Source organism: Paroedura picta, chromosome 13, assembly GCF_049243985.1.
Source record: "Paroedura picta isolate Pp20150507F chromosome 13, Ppicta_v3.0, whole genome shotgun sequence".
Lineage (NCBI taxonomy): Eukaryota > Metazoa > Chordata > Lepidosauria > Squamata > Gekkonidae > Paroedura > Paroedura picta.
In genome coordinates this window covers 16,487,867-16,506,054 of record NC_135381.1, presented here as the reverse complement: position 1 = coordinate 16,506,054, position 18,188 = coordinate 16,487,867, and the positions used below count along the sequence as shown (strand labels likewise).

Below are 18,188 nucleotides of genomic sequence, written 5' to 3'. Positions count from 1 at the left end.
GAGCCAGCGGTTTGCTGGGCGACAGCGCGGCCGGCGAGCTCCAAGGCAGCGGAACGACCCACTTGAACTGGGCGGGGTTTTCAACTCCCCCCCAACTCTGCACACGCTTCCCGCCTTTCTCTTTACGTTAGAGCGGCTGGCATATCCCACTTCTTGAGGAGATGCCATCCGTATTTGACGGTGACGGGAGGAATTCGGCTTTTATTATATCGTCTATCTGGAGTGGCTTGTGTTGGCTCGGCGTTCCTATTGCCGCCGATCAGGGAAGGGTTACTCCCCCACCCCGTCAGCTGTTTGCATGGGACGGAAGTAGCCCCGTCCGCTTTTCCCCCCTCCCCCCCCTTTCTGACCCGTGTTGGTAGGGCCCGTGACTGATTGCCCAATCAGAAAACTCCAGCGCAGCTAGTGAGCGCGGCGCAGTATGGGTGAGTGGTGGCCGGAAGTCGGTTCCCGAGCCGTTGGAGGTCTGGCGGTTGTCGAGGTAACGGAAGGTGTCCCGGAAGGAGGGGCGGAGCTAGCTCCCGAGAGCGGGAAGGGGGAACTTGGGCTGATTCTGGCTTCGACCTCGGAGTCCGTCTCCCTCCTGCAGGCCGCCCCAGCCTCTGACGAGGCTCACGACATCCCCCGCCGCAAGGTAACTCTCAGAGCGCCAGAACAGACGCGATGGACTTCCCTCATAGTTATTATCATTATATTTCGACATAAAAAGGGCAGGTGAGTAACGTTCCCCACACACATACTCGCCGCCAGTGCGCCTTGCTGGAGGCTGCTGCGAGCCTCTCGGGAGGAAGGCACCCTTCTTTCCCCCACAGTTTTGCGAACACTTTGTAGGGTCGCCCGTGGCGGAGATTGGGGAGATAGAATGCGTCTTAAGCCCCCCTCCAGCATCGCGACCGCATGAAGTGCAGAGACGCCGCACAACGCCCATTTCTCATTTACATTAAATTGATGATTGCAATTACAACTATCCCTCCCTGCGAACAGGCCTGGGGCAGTACAGAACCTATTGAAATCCAGTTTGAAATACAATAAAATAATAAATTCTCCCTTTTCTCCAATGTATTTAGTGGTTGGATGTTGTGGAGGAAAATGCATATGAATTTGTTGACTGTTCTGACCTCACCCATATGCCTGGTGGAATAGGGGCGTTTTTACAGGCCGTGAAGTAATCCAGGCGATGCTTAGAGCTTGGCTGGCAACTGCTTCCACCAAGTTGGAGCCAAGGTTGAGAAGGCCCTGGCGCTAATTGAGGCTAGGTACACTTCTTTCAGGACAGGGACCACCAACATGTTGGCATTTGAAGATTGTCGTGTTCTGGGGGCATATTGGGAAAGGTGATCACTCAGATATACGGGACAGACCATGTAAGGCCTAGGAAGTTAGAACCACTTGAAGGTTGATAGCCTCTGATATGCTTTTTCATCTGGTCTCAGAAACATGGTATTTTTATCTGCTTTCCCCCAACTCTCTGGACTGGATCATAGTCTTCCTTTTCTGTCTACAATGCCAAGCCCTTCAGCAACTTCCATTTCTGAGCAATGTGGACATGGCACAAACATCAAGGAAGGGATGATTACAGAAACAAGGCAGAACTTGTTCTATGCACAAATGCCTCGTACTACTGATTCACATATTGCTTTCTATGTACAGTAGTGGGAACACATATCAGACCCGGCATGTGTGGTGACTTATCCCATTTATGTCCATTTTCCTGTTAAATAAAGGCTTGGTGCACTTAAAAAAAAACTAAATAAATATCATAAAAGGTGTGTCACAATTCTCCTCTGACTTGCCACATGCTTTCTTCACCCAGAAGCTGATGTGTCTCTTGTACTGTCTCAAGGTGGGGCTGAAGTTATTCCAGAATTATAATAAACTCCAGACTACAGAGAAAAATGTTTCACTCTTTAAGCAACACGCTTCAGCTTTCCCTTGTGTCATTTTCATGGGGACATGTGAGTTTCTCCAAAAGGCCAAGTAGCCACCCCTCAATCTAATATGTGTTTACCTGAGAGAAGGAAGCAGGGAAAATGACATGGTATATCCTGTATTTGGATGGGAGACTACCAATGAAGGCTGTATCTGCTTCTCACTTACCTTGAAAGACTCTTTCTGGGATTGCTATAATTTGGTTGTGACTTGACAGCACTTATGTATATAGGGAATGAGGCTTAAATCAGGCCTCATGCTGGGAGTTCTTGGAAAGGAGGATCATATTTCAATTAGAAATGTCAGGATGATGATGGTGGAAACATTTCAATCAGAATTAGCCCCAAGAATTTTTACCCTATTGAGGCAAATATATAGGTAATCCATGGTAGTTTTGCTTCTGTTTAGATCCATTCAGTATTTCAGATATGCATGATACCTTTTTGAGCCCTCTCTGCCCTCAGGCTACCACTAAACGGGTGGCCACTGGCCTCAAGTGTGCCAAACAATAATATTGTCTTAGAAATAAGACACAACAACATCCAGCTTCCTCAACTCCAGATAGCCTTTGGGTCCTTATAAAATGGGAGATGATCTACCCATCAGCATCCATTTTGCCTCTCTTCCCTCCGCCTTACACAGAAGCATGATAACTGTACAAACTTTCATATATTTTTATATTTATCTGATCTCTCCAAAAACATATATGTCTTTTCTCTTACTAACATACCCATGGGAGACACATAAACATTCCAAGGAGGCATAAATAACATTATACGCACACACATGGAGGCAGCACACAGACTCAGTTCACCAAGGAAAAACAGGCGCAGAGCACAGTCTATGACAGGCACCAGTCCCCGGTTGGCCTCACTGTAAGCCACCAGTTCCGGGAAAAACCTCTCCTCTTGCTTTGCAGCGGTTGATGGGAGAGTAAGAGCAGGGAAGGAGGTCTCATCAAGTTGCAAATGCTGCGGCACTGCTCCCAGAGTGCAGCTTTCCCACGGCTAGCTTCTCTGAGCAGTGGTTCCAGTTTTAGCAGATTGCAAGTCTTTTCACAGTGTGGAAGGGTGAAGGAGCATCAGGGCCACTTTGGGTTGGAGAGGCAGGTCATTGTATTGCACTGACTCACGTGCAGCTGGCGTGTCAATCTTTGCATAGGAATGCTGGGGCTAGATGCTCCATTCAGGCCCTTTTCTGCCCTCAGATACTGCTTAATTTTCAGCCTCCAAACACTCTTCAGCGGGACATCATCCTGACAAACTCTGTAAATAACAAGGAGGAATAGAGAAGGAAGAGTCAGCAAGCTCATCCCACCCCAATAAGAGAATGAGAAATCATATACATTCCAACTGGCTAAAATGGCATCCCACCTTAGCAAGTAACAAAGTCCTTTCTTGTATATCCTTGCTCATTCAGTCTTTCTATGATACCAGGGTGAATTCTCACAGAATGGGACCTGATAGTAAGACTTGTCCTACCACGATACCAACAACTAGAGCAGAGATATGTCACAGCCCTCCCCAATTACCTATAACTTCCTCCTAGGGAAAGATATGAGGGCAGACAGCTGAAAGGATGGATGTCAGTGGAAGGCTTTGAGGGTAATTATGAGGAGTTTGTGCTGGGTCTAGGAGGAGACAGGAAACCATTCGAGAGTTTTAAAGAAAGGCTATTTGTCAGACCAATGATGATGACAGATGTGAATGATTGTGGCCATGGACAGGCAAGGGAGGTCACACGTTTTTACAATTTATTGATTTTAAATATTCATACCTAAAATCATGTCCACAAACTCAAGGTGGTTAAAACAACAATAATCAATGTGAGAGATGATCAGAATCTGAACCAAAGGAACATCAAGGATCAAGGAAGGAATATATTTTTGTAATATTACAAAGGTAAAAACACAATCTGGCAACAGAACAGATAATGGGGAGCAAAACAGAAGGATTTTGGAGAGAAGGAAATAGGGCAATTGATTCTGTAATGCTGGAAATCAGATTATGAATTGTAAGCTTAAGGAGAAAGAGGAATTGATATGTATGTGGGGAGGATGACATCAGGATCATCTACTAGAAAACTGATGTCATAATGGTACTAAATTTTAGCAGCTGCCTCAGATGTAATCTGTGTGAAAATAGCATTGAAGTAGACTATAGCCCTTAGTTTGAGCGCCAGAAGCTACTGAGCAACGTCAAATATGGATGGAGATTAGTAGCCTCAAAAGTAGAAAATGTGAACGAAAGACAGGCTGATCAGCATAAGGAAGAAGAGTCTGCAGGACACACAATCTGACAGAATGCAGGAGACAGCAGTAAAGCCCAGTCCAGCCCTACTAATCCAACTCCCTGCCCCACTGGCAACTGTTTTCTCTCACCTTCAAAATCCACTCGCCCATCTCCATTCAGGTCTACGTCCCGTATTATATCTTCTATGTCCCGATGCCCCACCTGTTGTCCAAGCAGTTTCTTCATAGCTTCTCGTAGTTCAGTGGTGCTGATCTCTCCATCGCCATTGGTGTCAAACTGTGCCTCCCCCCCCCCAAAAAAGGGGAAAGTTAAGGGAAAAGCAGGGGGCACCTATTTTGCTCACAAATCCCAAAGTCACATTTCTTGATATATTCATGATACTTTAAGAGGTAAAATTCATGTATGCTAAGTCAGTCTGCTTCTTCAAGTTTGGTGGCATACCCTGGATGTAGAAGCAGTGCTACTTAATTATAAAGGTAAAGGTATCCCCTGTGCAAGCACCGGGTCATGCCTGACCCTTGGGGTGACGCCCTCTAGCGTTTTCCTGGCAGATTCAATACGGGGTGGTTTGCCAGTGCTTCCCCAGTCATTACCATTTACCCCCCAGCAAGCTGGGTACTCATTTTACCGACCTTGGAAGGATGGAAGGCTGAGTCAACCTTGAGCCGGCTGCTGGGATTGAACTTAACCAAATTAGCCCAGCACCCAAATCTGGAAGTGGCCAGGGATATTTCTAGGAAACCTACAAACAGGGCATGAAAGCCTTCCCCTGTTATTCTTCCACCATGTATATGGCCTCTGCATGCATTAGTTAAATTCAGCTTTCATGGCTGACAGACCTAGCCTCTGTGAATCTTATACACAAGTAACTCACAGAAGGAAGTTCCATAGCCTGGTTCTCACCTCTCTGAAAGCATCTCGTAATTCCTTGACCCCAATCATGTCTGCTGTCTCTGCCAGAAGCTTTGGTCCCATCAGTTCCACAAAATCATCAAAATCTACATGGCCACCCACTAGAGACATCAAGACAAAAAATTAAGCAGCATTAAAAAGCACTTCTGCTTTTAAAGCTTTCAAACCAGCTGAACATCAGTATTTAAGCATATTCTTCCCATGTAACAAACCAGTTTATACAAGCAAACTGGTTTGTTGAGAGCAAAGAGTGAATGAATCACTGCAGACTGGCATGTGCCAAAGTGATCCTTAATTCGTGCCCAGCTAACCACTTAGTACATTTTTGCCATTCTAATGGTTAATACAAGCTTCATCCCCACTTCTTGCCTACTTGAGAATGCTGCAAACAAAAGGAAAACAATTTATATTGCGGTTTCTGTACCTGGAAGGGTGCGGAGCATGCACACCTGTCTTAAATTGCCTCCTGTCCTCCCCCCACCCAGTCCTTCTCAAACCTGCCTGTTAACACTGGTGGTGATGTCACTTCCCATGATATGTCATGGGAGGGGGGGGGGCTGACAGGGAGTCATGACATCATTTCCGGGACTCCTCAAAGCCTGAAAAATTATTTCAGGGACTCCTCCATGGTCAAAAGGCTGAAAAAGGCTGTTCTGGGGCTTCTGTTTCTCTTTGCTGAGCTACTGAGTATGCAACAGATTTTGAAATAATCCACATAATCTTACTGGCATGCTGAGAATGTTGGATTGAATTAACTTTATAGAGTCTAAAAGAAAAAAGGTATGCAGCCAATAAAAATTATAAGCATATTCAGATATTGCTTTGAGAGTTAAAATTGTGTAAATGTTAATTTGCAATTACTGTTAATGAATATTCCTATAGCCTATGATATTTGACTATGAATACCATGTTTTTGTAGACTTTAGTGTCAATGTTTTGTTCTTCTGAACACGGAAGTTAGAACTCACTCATCCTTGGGAGGGGGAGCAATGGAAGTGGCTGGTTCCCTAGTTGTGGCCAAGTGCATTAACGCAGGAGGGGAAAGGATGTGGACCCCCAAAGCAGCCAACTTCAGGACTTCCATTTCTCCTAGGATTCTCTGATATACCAAAGAGTCCACTCTCCAGAGCTGCCATTTCCTCCTGAGCCCTGATTTCTGTAGTCAGGATCTCAGTTGTCATTCTGGAAGAGCAAAAGTTGGAAAATATTTCTTCCTGCAGCTGTGATTCTGTGTAGCATAATTGCATCTGTGGAAAAACAGATCAGGAACTTTCCCATAAATGCAAGTCTCATCCTAGAGTAACTGCTCATTGTAAAGAACTGATTGAACAGCCTCAGCCCTTTTTTTCTGTTGATTTGTCTTCAGAACTAATTGCAGCTTTTGTGTTATCAGGGAAGAAAGTGAAAGTACTGGGACTGATTGCTGTCTGTATTTATGTATGCATGCATATAATGTGATGTATATCTAGATAAGTAGGTAGCTTGAACGTTCTAGCTCATCTGAATAACAAAAATCAGAGCAAAAGTGAGTATTGGGCTTGAAGGGTACATTTGGAAATAGAAGAAAATAGCAGAAGGAGGAAGGAAATCAGAAACTGGGTTGCAATTTCATTCCCTGCTGTCTTACACAGTTGACTCATTTCACTGGACACAAAGTATAAGGGCAGAATCTCAGTTTTTCTCTTGCCATGTTATTGACAGCTACAGATCAGCAAATACCCTTCCTCTTCAATCACATACCCAAGAAGAGGACAGCAGTACGGCTCCAAGAACTGCACACTAATTCCAATTTTCTCACCCAGCCCCAACTACTAGCAGTTGCCAGAATTCCGCCTTCTCCCCCCTCCTTTGAATCCAGCCACATCCTGATTCATACCTCTCACAGTTTAGTACTAGTGAGATAACTGGAATAGATGATCAACTGCACACTGAAGCTTTTCCTTCCCCACAACCAAGGAAGAACGTCAGATCACACATCTTCAAGCTGCCAACCAATGTGTTCAGCCATAAACCCAGAGAGACCCTGGCCTCAGGCAAACCAGAACACTGAACAGAGAGGCTGACTGGCAAGAAGAGCTTGCTAAAGCAGGTCAAATGGGGAAGGTCAATCATGATATAAATCACAATAATTCAGTTTGGAATGACAGAGCACAAGGCATTAGGGTCATCCTGCACTTGATCATTGTGCAGACTCAGCATAGAAAGTCCACCTTAGGTAAAACTGGGCTGTATATCTGGGCAAGTGCAGGCATTGATGGGCAAAAATGACAGGAGAAAGGGGGAAAGGGACTATATTTGGCTAGAAAGGGTCAAAAGCTTCAGAGAGAGGGAGGAAGGGAGGCAGGATCCGCTTAGACAGCATGTACTCACAATTCATGTTGATCTGTTGGGACAGTTCTATAAGCTCCATTTCAGTAGGCATGTAACCCATAGTCCGCATACAGTTTCCCAAGTCCCGGCAGTTGATGTAGCCATCCTTGTCTTTGTCAAACTCCTTGAATGCTTCCCTCAGCTCTGTGGGGATAAGGGGGGTGGGGAAGCAGTGAAGGAGGCAGAGTGAAACTGAAACCATTCCAGGCTTGATCCCACTTTCCCCATGAGGGAAAGTTAAACAGGTACACTGGATGGGCAGAAGATAGGGTCCTGCCCTGGATCTCTGGCACTGAAATGACAACTAAGGAATCAGGCTATGTCAACAGGTCTAAGTGCTGTAAGCTGCTCTTCAGGAAAGCCAAGACAGTACAGGGGAATAAAAATGCAAGCTTGAAAACAATGACCTCCTTAGGCGAGTTGATTCTCAGGCTGGAGTATTTTGAAGAGAGCAGAAAGTAGATTCTGTTTATTTTCCCGGGTGAACACCCTTCCCTCTTTTATCCCTCTACCACCCTTGTTCAATGAGATTTTGTAATTAAAAAATAATAATAATATGAAAACCTGCAAAACTTGTTATACCAGAGGAAGAAGCAGGGCTGAATGAGAGTGAATATACTGAAGTTCAATTCTGTTGCGGGCCTGGATCAAGACAGTGACTACTGCCAGTACTGGATTGGTTAGCATTCCCTTTAAGGAGCAAGTTCTCATCTTTGAATGTTCAAGTGGTACCTGTGACTCAGAGTGTCTTCACCTTCCATGGATAATAATGAGTTGGCTGAAACTATCCATACTCTATGCACACCAGGCCTTCATTGCTGTAATATACTATATGTAAGGTTGCTTTTGGGGACATTTTGAAAATGTCTGAAAATCTGCAGCAACAGCTCTAATAGGATATGCTAAGACAGCCCAAGCACTAGGAATCCAGTGTCCCTTAGCACCACATCCTGATAACAGTCAGCTTGATAGGACCAGAACAACTGAAGCATGTTGTGTCTAATACTCAGCTTGCCTACCAGTTCAGTGCCACCGATAAACTACTGAGAAGTCCAAGATTATCAACAAAGATACACTCCTTGTCTCTCTAAGGAGAGCATTGATATACAAGGCAATGAAGGCAGTTTCAGTTCCAAATCCAATTTGGAAACTGGGTTGAAGTAGATCTAAGTAAGCTATCTTATCCCAAACATCCCGAAGTTGCATTTTCACTTCAGGGATAGGACGTTATCTTCAAATGTTTCCCTGCAACATCTGGCAATAGTTATTGAAATAACTTACGTCCAGAGGAAGATCCCCCCTGGATCCACTGACTGTTCGTCGCTAGCAATCTGGTATAAGCCAATATGGGTAAAGGTCAAGCCCCAATTGGTAATAGGCTGAGCTCCAGCAATAATCCAGCACCAACCTGCTGAAGTTGTGGTGTCCAAATTACAGTGGATACAAGCAATTTTATCCACGAAGTACCTTGCATATGAGTCACAGTAAACTGTAAAGTTATCTCATTTGACACCATCAATGGGCAAATTAAGATGCCTCCTTAGTAACAGAGGAGTGTTGCTGTTTTGTCATTGTTACCACTGTAGAGAGGATAGAAATACACACTCTGGCCTCTCTTGAATACTATTTGTCAGAAGTTTCTCTCTACTGTCTGCCAACTTCTTTCTCTAGTTGTCTTCTAACTTCTTTCATCACTTTAAGCTGCTCAGTAAACCAAGGAGTTGAATAGGCTTTATGAGAAGGAAGAGGACCTCCGGGAGCGATCATGCCAACCATTCAAGTCCTTTCTACGTTTCACTGACTCAAAGGAATGCTTCTGGGAGGTGTATGTTCAGTGGCTGCTTCAGTTGGTGGATCTGGAATGTGCAACTGGCATCAGAAGCTGACATGGTTGGGCACAATTGCCTTAGCCTAGGTCCGTCAAGGGAGCCACCACCACTTAATAGCCTGTACTGTCAGCTTGTTCCTCCATTGACCCATTAGCCTTCCCTCCTGTGCCACTTTCCCAATTGAAAACAGTCCAGTGGGACTGTTGAGGAAAACACACATGTTCCTTGGAAAACATGTAGGCTTCCCCAACAGGTCAAAAGGACCTCTAAAAAAGCTTCAGAGTACATCCATCAGCCCAGTTTGCTATCCTGTAACATGCAAAATGGCACTTACAAGTAAGATGGCTGCAGTGATCTTATCCACTGGACCACTACAGCAAATCTGTTGTCAAGGATGTGAGAAATGCTTACCTTCTATTTCTTCTGGACGCAGCTCTCTGTCCTGAAAGGAAAGAACACAGTTACAGCCATCTTTTTCAAACGAAAGTGGTTTCAGGATAATACCTTTTGTGCGTGGTTGGGGTTAGCAGAGTACCAAGAAGAAACAGAAAAGAAAGGTATGTTCATTACACCCCCTGGCAAGACACTGACACCCAGCGTGGGGCTGTCTGGTTGCTTTGAAGCTTGTCCCACTGCAGTGTCATTGCACCAAGTCTCAGTTTCAGGTGTCCTACAAGTTCACCATGATCTTTGCTCCAAAGAAGTGTCACGGCACTGAATGGACTTACACTTTTTATATTTTTTATTCTAGGAACAAAAACTGGTAGCATCTAAGGTGATGGCATTTCTGAGCATTTTCAATGCTTACATTGCTTCTCATAGGTCTCTATTGAGCTATAAACTGCCCTTGCCTACCATACCCAGCAAACTGGCACCCTTAATAGTGGTGCCTCGTGCCAGATAAGATCAAAAGAGCCCTGGGCTCACCAAAGGTAAGGCAGATGGCTCCTCTGTCCTGGGCTGGACCCACCATCAGCATCAGATGGCAAAGGCAGAAAGTTTCAGGGGGGTATTTGCATTGCTCTGTCTGAAGTAGAGGAGCAAAACTCTAGTAGCACCTTGAAGACCAACAAGATCTCCAATGTATAAGCTTTCTGACTAAAGGAGCTTTGACTCTCGACAGCTTATACCCTGGAAATATTGTTGGTCTTTAAGGTCCTACTGGACTCAAGTCATGCTCAAAGACAGAAAGGCAACTCTGGGCAATAACAGGAGAATCTGGGGACAGGAAGAAGAGAAAGATTGACTGTAGTTAGGAAATACCCCAAACCATCCATTTGGGTTTCAAAGGACTGATGTGTGGGTAGTATCCAATTATGAAGAGCACAGAAAACTCCAGAGGCTACAGCGAGAAGAGTATGGAAATGCACCGCTTCCTAGTTAGTACCCCGCCTCCCAATCCCTTATGTAACTCCCTTCTTGGCTGCTAGGCAATTGAAAACGTTTAAAATTCCCAATTTCCAGCCTTTCTCCTTGACTTCCTTGTCTCCTAAGACTGCTTCATTTCCACCACAGGTTTCCAGAAAGGGTTTCTGCTTTTTCCAGAGCTTATGTAGCTAATTATCCAGAGATTGCTTTACTGTCTAAATTACTGTAACTGCTCCAAGGAGTGTTTTGAACCAAGGCAAATGAGTTGGCTTATGCCTGCAGTGGAAGCCTATCTGAAAGCAGAGATCCCCTTCGTGTTTAGAACCATTATCTCTGTGCCAGGTTGGGCATTGGGCAGACACTCATCCTTTGGTCCCACTCTTTGCTATGCTGGTAATTTTAAAAAATATGACTTCCTGTTTCTTTTGTTTTTGTTAAAGCCATACAGAAACAATATTTTGAATCAGGTCCTGAGGAAGTCCATGCCTTTATATTGGCATCCGCAGTTGTGGGGCAGGATTGACAGCAGTGGTTTGCTTGGCTTTCTCCAAAGTTCACCAAGGATTTGGACTGTTTTTGATTTGGACCATGTCACCGAGTATAGTTTCAGTGGTGCCATTCAAGTCTATGAGGAATTTTCCCCTTTCCATCTTTTCTGGGCTCTGGGGGTTATTGTGACACCAAACTTGGAGTTTAGCTGCAGGAGCCTCTCCTCAAAAGAACCCCCAGGCTGCAAAAGCATTAGACAAAGGGGTCCAGTTCTAGGAGCACCAATCTACATTATTTCTTATGATGAGGGGAAAAAGAGATTATCTGGTCTGTTCTCACCAAAGCAAATAATGGAGGATGGATGGGGGCACCTGGTAGAATCTTTTTTTCACTTGGGCGATCTTTTGAGGTGAGGCTCCTGCAGCTACACTGCAAGTTTGATGCCTGTATCTTAACCTCTAATCCTGAGCTGGTAAAGGCTAAAAGGGGAACTTCCTCCCTTTCTTTTACCCTTTACAGCAGGGGTAGTCAATCTGTGGTCCTCTAGATGTTCATAGACTACAATTCCCATGAGCCCCTGCCAGCAAACGCTGGATTTGGCTGATTCATGCCCAAATCAAGGCTGATTTGGAGACACAATTGCATGTGCCTAATCAAGAACAGAACCTCAACTCTAGAGCTGGCCCCTCTAAGAAGCAGCATGAAGTGGCTGCTTCAGGCAGGCTGATTTTAGGTATCCTTAAGGCTAGCAAAGGATTTGTTGCACAGCAGAAGTCCCATCCATTTCAGTGAGCCCGGTACAAAGGAACGTTCTGAGGAATTGCACCAGAGGATTAAGTGAATCTCCTACCCTGAACACGCTTCCCAATTCACCTTCCCTAGGTGCTTGTCTCACCTGCCTATTATAGCAACATGATACATCCGTCACACACTCTAGCTTGGTGTCGATATCTCTATTTGAATTTACATGTGAGTATTCGTACATAAGCAAGAGGCCTATCGGATCCTTGATTTCCATTTGGGAGGCAGGATGGAGTGGGCACGGCTGAGTGGCAGAGCACCTGCTTAGCATGCAGAAAGTCCCAGGTTCAACCCCCAGAATCTCCACTTACAGGGGTCAGATAGTAATTGTCGCAAAAGGCGTCTGTCAGGCCCTGAGGAGCTGCTGCCAGTCTGAGTAGACAGTGCTGACCTTGATTGACCAATGTTCTGATTCAATGTAAGGCAGCTTCATGTGTTCAGGATCTCTGAGACACAGGGTGACATGTTTGTGTTTGAGTGGTGCACCCCACACCCTTTGGGCTCTGCGTGTTGCCCATCAGGGTGCAACTTACGTACTGGCTGCCTGTTTTCCGCGAAGCCCTTCCTCAGGAAGATGCATGCTGGCCCCAGGAGGTTGTGCATCACGGCGCAGTTCTGGGCCAGCACCATGAGTGGGCCCTGGTACTCGCAGCCCGACGACCCCTCCTCGCTCGTCTGGACAGCCTTATAGCATGTCTTCTCCTCATGGTGGATCTTCTTGGCCAAATCGGTAGCAAGTAAACGATACAATAGAGGAAGTTACCTCCCTATTTCTCCCAGTCTTGCTGTGATTTAAACGAGCAGAGGAGCTAGACTGAGGGTGAAGACAGACGCATTCTTAAAAGCCACCTTAGGTCCTTCACTCGCACTATTAGCCCAGCTTCACAACATGCCTTCACACCTTCATATTTTGCTGAGAGGAAATGGTAGGTGAGCTCTACAGCATGTCTTTTCCCTTGCGAGCTTCAGGCAGGCTGTCTGCTTTTTTAAAGTTTAATAGGATATCCATCTTAGTGTTACAAAACTGCTCCAGGGCTGAGGGCATGGAAGAAGAAGATGATGATGTCATGGGTGGCAGCCAGTTGGTGCTCATCACCCCCTGGCTCCTCTTCTCAACATTCTGGCAACTTGCAAAATTGTCCTCACCACTCCGCAAACCCACAATTGTTTTAGGACAGAATCATGTACATGCATTCATAGGACAGCAAAGGTGCATTCCGACCAATTCTACAACACTTAAAATATACGTCTGTCTTCACCCCAATAAGCCTTGCATCCCTTCTGTCTTTTGTTATGCCCCCACCCCTTCAGTTTGTTACAGCTTTGAACAGAGTTCATGTTCAACAGGTGATGAAAGCCTAGCCTGCCTGGAGGGTTTTTTCCTTTGAAATAATATCAAAAATTTTCTTAGCACTGCACAAGTCTCTATGGAATAGGAAAGAAAAAAAAAGGATGGCAGACAGGAAAGAAATTCTCTGATCTTTTCTACTGCCAGCCCCTAAACAATGGAGGATTCATGCCTAGGCTGCAAGGCACAGGTGTAGCTCTTTGTGCGTTCAGGAGGAGGCTGATGACCGAACCATCTCTAGGGGCTTCCGCTTTGAGCGGTCTGTACATTCAAGAAATACTGATTCAGCATCTACCTATTAGAGATCACAGTACTTCACACATTTACAGATACTGCATGCAGGAATTTACATATCAAGGACAGAAATGGACATGGAATTTGGCCTAAGAATTTTGGCTGCCGTTTACAACAAAAAATATGCACCAGCTTCCTAGTCCTCATGGCAGTGAAGATAAATTTGCAGACAAATTTGGAATTGGCTTGAAATCTCAGGCCAAACTAAGTTTTGAGCAATGTGAGATTACTGCTGACTGCATCTCTGATCTATGCCGCCACCTCCTTCACTGCAAAATGTCACAGAAGACTTTGCATGGCATGATGACATCAGGACACTCAGAGCTTCCTGGCAGCATTTCACTGCAGCTGCTGCTGCTGGTGCATGAAAACTCCAAACACTGTAATGGCATGGCAATGCCTTCTTTTACTGAATCTTTGCAGAAAAGCAGGCTGTTGGTAGCCACATGTTTTCTGTAGTTTGGGTCTCTGAAACTGGAGATGGTGTTGCAAGAGTACAGAGGGCACAGGTTAGGACTGGGATCCCCCCTCCAAGCCACAGTCAGGTTACAGGTTCTACCTAATTTCCACATGCGCAGTGCCTGATTTAGATCAAGACCATGGTCACATGGAGGAGGGGCTTCTTTTCCACACACTTTTCCAAATCTGAAACATGTTCTGTGACTTTCCCCAGCAGTCCAAATAGCCTTCCCATGCATATACTGGGGCTGTTTCAGGTTACATACATGGCATGGGAAGCCAGGGCCATGCACACCATGGTACTTACCTGAGTCAGGCACTGCTTGTGCAGGAATTGAGGGGAACCCATAGCTCTCGCTTGTCTGTAACACAGGTGAAGACCCCACACCCAACCTATATACTCTGTAATATGTGAATCAGCCACTGGACCGAGGAATTGAGGACTCCATAATCTGCAGTATTCCTGTCCTCCCTTGTGGTTTGCAGAAAGAAAGAAATGCAAACTATTCAGAATTTGAGAATTTCTTTGTTGCTGTTTCTGCTGAATTTTTTATTTCCCTTCAGAAGGTACAGGGTTTTTTTTTTACATAACGTGGAAGGCAGATGGGAGGTGAGACTTCTGATGCAGAAAAGCAGAACATCAGACATTCATGCACACTCTTTCAAAGGGTCTTTAGAAGACCCCATGAGAGACCTTTTATCTCCTTCACACAGCCTGTCTCCATCTGCATCCCAGTTCCAGCTGTGCCCTCTCAGGGCCATGAGTCTCAAGTGACAAATCTAAAATATAGGAGATGGCCTCTATATGGGACAAAACTAGTACAAATAGAATGAAGGCAAGTTTCTCGCCCTTAATGTTGTGAAGGCAGGCTTGAAACAATGACAGCAATGCCTGTCAATGTCTCCGACATTCCTGTGGTGTATGAAAAGCATTTCCAGCGATCAAATGGCAAAAGGTTTTGTCAAGTGCTTCTTTTGTAAAAGCAAATTTTCAAAGATGTAACAAAATGAACAGTGAGAGGGAGCTGGTGGAGTTCCACTATATGGTTCATGGCTACCAAAAAACGTAGGAGGCCTTAGGTTTTTTTTGTTAATTGCAGAACTAATCTGCTTGGTTCCCCAGCCGTTCCTGACTCTTGGATGGTAATTCCCCCATCATCTTAGCATTCATAGCACTAGGTTCTATAGGGTGTCATTCTTTGTGTAGTCTGTGCCTTCCAGTACTCAGGGGCTCCCAGGATGGAATCCAATAATGGAAGCTCCAGGCCCCACTGGAGAGCCAGCTGGCCTTATATAGCAATGCATGGTAGAGGCTCTGTCAGAAACGCTTCATCCTAACATTCCCATGCAGCTATAAAAAGCCAGCGATGCTCAGTAGGACCTTTGGATTTTACGCAGTAAACATTCACAATCCTGTAATTGCTTTCACAAGAGACAAAAGAAGTCCTTGCCAGCGGCTCATTTTCCTCAAAGCGCATCTGTCTACTTTGGACACTGTCCTCCAAAAAATGAGCACTCTGGCTGAGCAATGCAAGTTTCTTTTGACCTGGACGAGGACATGCACACAGAGGGCGGGATTAGCATGCGCAACTGTGTTCCTTAGCCAAATGTGTCATAGGTTCATTGCATGACACACATTGAACCTGATAGCAGTTGGCTTTTCTGTGAACACAGTCCTCAGGCAATCTGCAGCAGTTAAGATGCTATTGGCATTAATGGGGCAAGAATAGCATCAAGGCCATGATTGTGGGCAAAAAGCACACCAGGAGGGAAAGACCTAGGAATAACAGAGCCCTCGAGACCCCACGTGCCAGCATACAACTGATGGGAAGATCCTTTCCACGCATACCAGGGGAAAAAATAAATTCTTCTATAGAAAGTGGTTTTCAAAGGAGTTTCAGATTATTTGAGAGACTTCACATCTCATATGTTTCACTCCATGATCACAGCAACCATACCTGCCAGAGCTATTTAGTCAGGGGCAACAGTGAGATCAGCAGTCCCCTCTTTCATATCACCTTTAGTTCTCTGAAAAGCAGTCTGCCAAGGACTGGGCCTGGAAAACTACTGCGAAGTCCAATAACTGCCAGCTGCTTGAACACTAGGACTGTCAGCTTCCCAGTCCTTGTTTTGGATAACCATCTGTTCTTCCACTGATTATTAAATAAATGTGCATATAAACCCAAACTTTAGTACACATGCCTGTTTCTGAGATACTGAAGGAAGAGCAAAATAGCTCACATTAACAAAACAAGTCACTGCTCACTAGTAGGAATGTTTTCTCTTTCTTATTCCTTGTGGCATTCAGAAATCCATATTAAAATGGTTTAAAAGCCAAACATGCTGCAAATAGGCTGAAAATGCATCATTTTAATGTTGCAAATAAGCTGAAAATGCAGCTTTTGGATCGTGCATAGAAAAGGAGCTATTTCTTGGTCTCTGGCCTCTTTATGAACAAATGGGGAAGAGGGTGCTACCTGTAGCCTATTGTGATTTAAAAAAAAAATCAGGCAGTATATAATGCAATATTTGTGAAGGAGAGGAATGGGCCCGTGTTTTGGGAAACACAAGAGAGGTGGTACAGGATCCCTTGCAATGTTGTATAAGACACAACTGATTAGGTAAAGGTAAAGGTATCCCCTGTGCAAGCACCGGGTCATGTCTGACCCTTGGGGTGACGCCCTCTAGCGTTTTCATGGCAGACTCAGTACGGGGTGGTTTGCCAGTGCCTTCCCCAGTCATTACCGTTTACCCCCCAGCAAGCTGGGTACTCATTTTACCGACCTCGGAAGGATGGAAGGCTGAGTCAACCTTGAGCCGGCTGCTGGGATTGAACTCCCAGCCTCATGGGCAGAGCTTTCAGACTGCATGACTGCTGCCTTACCACTCTGCACCACAAGAGGCTCTGACAACTGATTATGTCACTGCAAATGGAATTGTTATCCTGAAATGTGGCTGCTCAGCACAGCAAAACGCCTTGAACTGGTTCTGAGGTGAGGCAATTTGCTTCCCACATGTGGGGCTTTCAAAAAGTGAGGGGCAATAGTCTCTAGGATTCTCCTCTGTGAGCTCAGTGGGTTGATAGATTCTCCCAAAGCCACATTCTGGGGCTGGTATAAAATGTAAGAGGGACAGCTAAGCCTTTTTGTATATGTGTTGTCTCCTACCTAATTTATCTTGGAGCTGTTGCACTGGCACTGGGGGCACATTGTGCCCCAATAGTGTATTAAAATGTCTTCTATGCAGGAAGGTGCGCTTGAGCACCAGTTGCTCTTTGGATATATCCTTCTGGGGCAAATAACATGTGGTGCTCATGTTCTCCCCCTACCAGTCTTATCTCAGAACTCTCATTTTATTTCTTACAGCATCAAAGTTGTGCAAGTCATCAGATATGAAAAGCACCAAACGGACTGTACTTGCCCTAAGACCGACTGCATAATGTAAAGCGCCCAGAGCTCTACTGTCATCTTTTGCAGTCTCTCTGCTCTTAATGTGTTTAGAATGAAAATAACATCATTTTAAAAGTCTGTGCTGGAATGGGGTTAATGTGGTTCAGAAAGGAAAGAAAGCTCCCTTGCTGATTGGCTGTTTTAGAGACTATTATATGTTGTTTCACACATTAAGTGCCCACTCAACAAGGTCCTGCATCCAATCTCGATTCCCTGGCAAAGTGTACTTGTACCAGGAGGATGTGTTTACTGCATTCACACTTGACATTTTAGAGAGTAAGCTTCAGCCAGCTTAGCTATGCTCCTAAAAATGTCATATGTGGCATCTTTGCTCTTTCTTTCTATTGACCAGCAGCCTGGTTTCATTCTCCAGAAATCAGATGGGGAGCTTGTAGAGTGCAAATCCCTTCCTTCTCTCTTTTACAGCAATGCTGGGGTAGATTTTATAACTTGTCCTTGTTAGGACTAGCTCAGAGAAGAGGCCTGCACTATTTTCTCACATGTCACAAGCAGACAAGCCTCACAGCTGCTGTTCTATTCTCTCTCCCCTGTTTTGAACCTCTGGCAGTGCTGGACTCCCCAAAGGGACAATAAACAGCTCAGTCTGCCACTGCATAATACCACTTTCTCCTTGAATGAGAGGCAAAATTTCCTCCGAGTTTCTTCCTTTTCAGCTTTTCTCCAAGGG

The 18,188-nt window shown here is 45.1% G+C and overlaps 2 protein-coding genes across 8 annotated transcripts in view; one reads left to right on the top strand and one right to left on the bottom strand.

The window, feature by feature from the left end:
- The first annotated feature begins 12 nt into the window (after nt 1–12).
- LOC143823012 (uncharacterized) lies at nt 13–17,578 on the top strand. Of its 4 annotated transcripts, none has more exons than XM_077308801.1 (2): nt 13–714; nt 17,417–17,578. In XM_077308801.1, the coding sequence occupies exons 1-2, from the start codon at nt 422–424 to the stop codon at nt 17,493–17,495; spliced, it is 372 nt and encodes a 123-aa protein (XP_077164916.1). In that variant the 5' UTR covers nt 13–421; the 3' UTR covers nt 17,496–17,578. The 4 variants fall into 4 exon arrangements, 1 of the variants encoding a protein (XP_077164916.1); XR_013226357.1 differs by lacking the exon at nt 17,417–17,578 and adding an exon at nt 1,485–1,906 and having other exon boundaries at nt 149–714; XR_013226356.1 differs by lacking the exon at nt 17,417–17,578 and adding an exon at nt 849–1,906 and having other exon boundaries at nt 149–714.
- CABP1 (calcium binding protein 1) overlaps nt 2,590–18,188 on the bottom strand; it is a 36,692-nt gene continuing 21,093 nt past the window's right edge. For 2 of the 4 annotated variants that reach the window (XM_077308794.1, XM_077308796.1), the window contains 6 exons: nt 12,488–12,664; nt 9,704–9,734; nt 7,464–7,607; nt 5,085–5,194; nt 4,310–4,457; nt 2,590–3,194 (listed from right to left, as the gene is read on the bottom strand). In XM_077308794.1, coding sequence (XP_077164909.1) covers nt 3,169–3,194; nt 4,310–4,457; nt 5,085–5,194; nt 7,464–7,607; nt 9,704–9,734; nt 12,488–12,664 — 636 coding nt within the window. In that variant the 3' untranslated portion in view covers nt 2,590–3,168. The remainder of the gene's footprint in view (nt 3,195–4,309; nt 4,458–5,084; nt 5,195–7,463; nt 7,608–9,703; nt 9,735–12,487; nt 12,665–18,188) is intronic. The other 2 variants (XM_077308795.1, XM_077308797.1) reach the window with 1 other exon arrangement.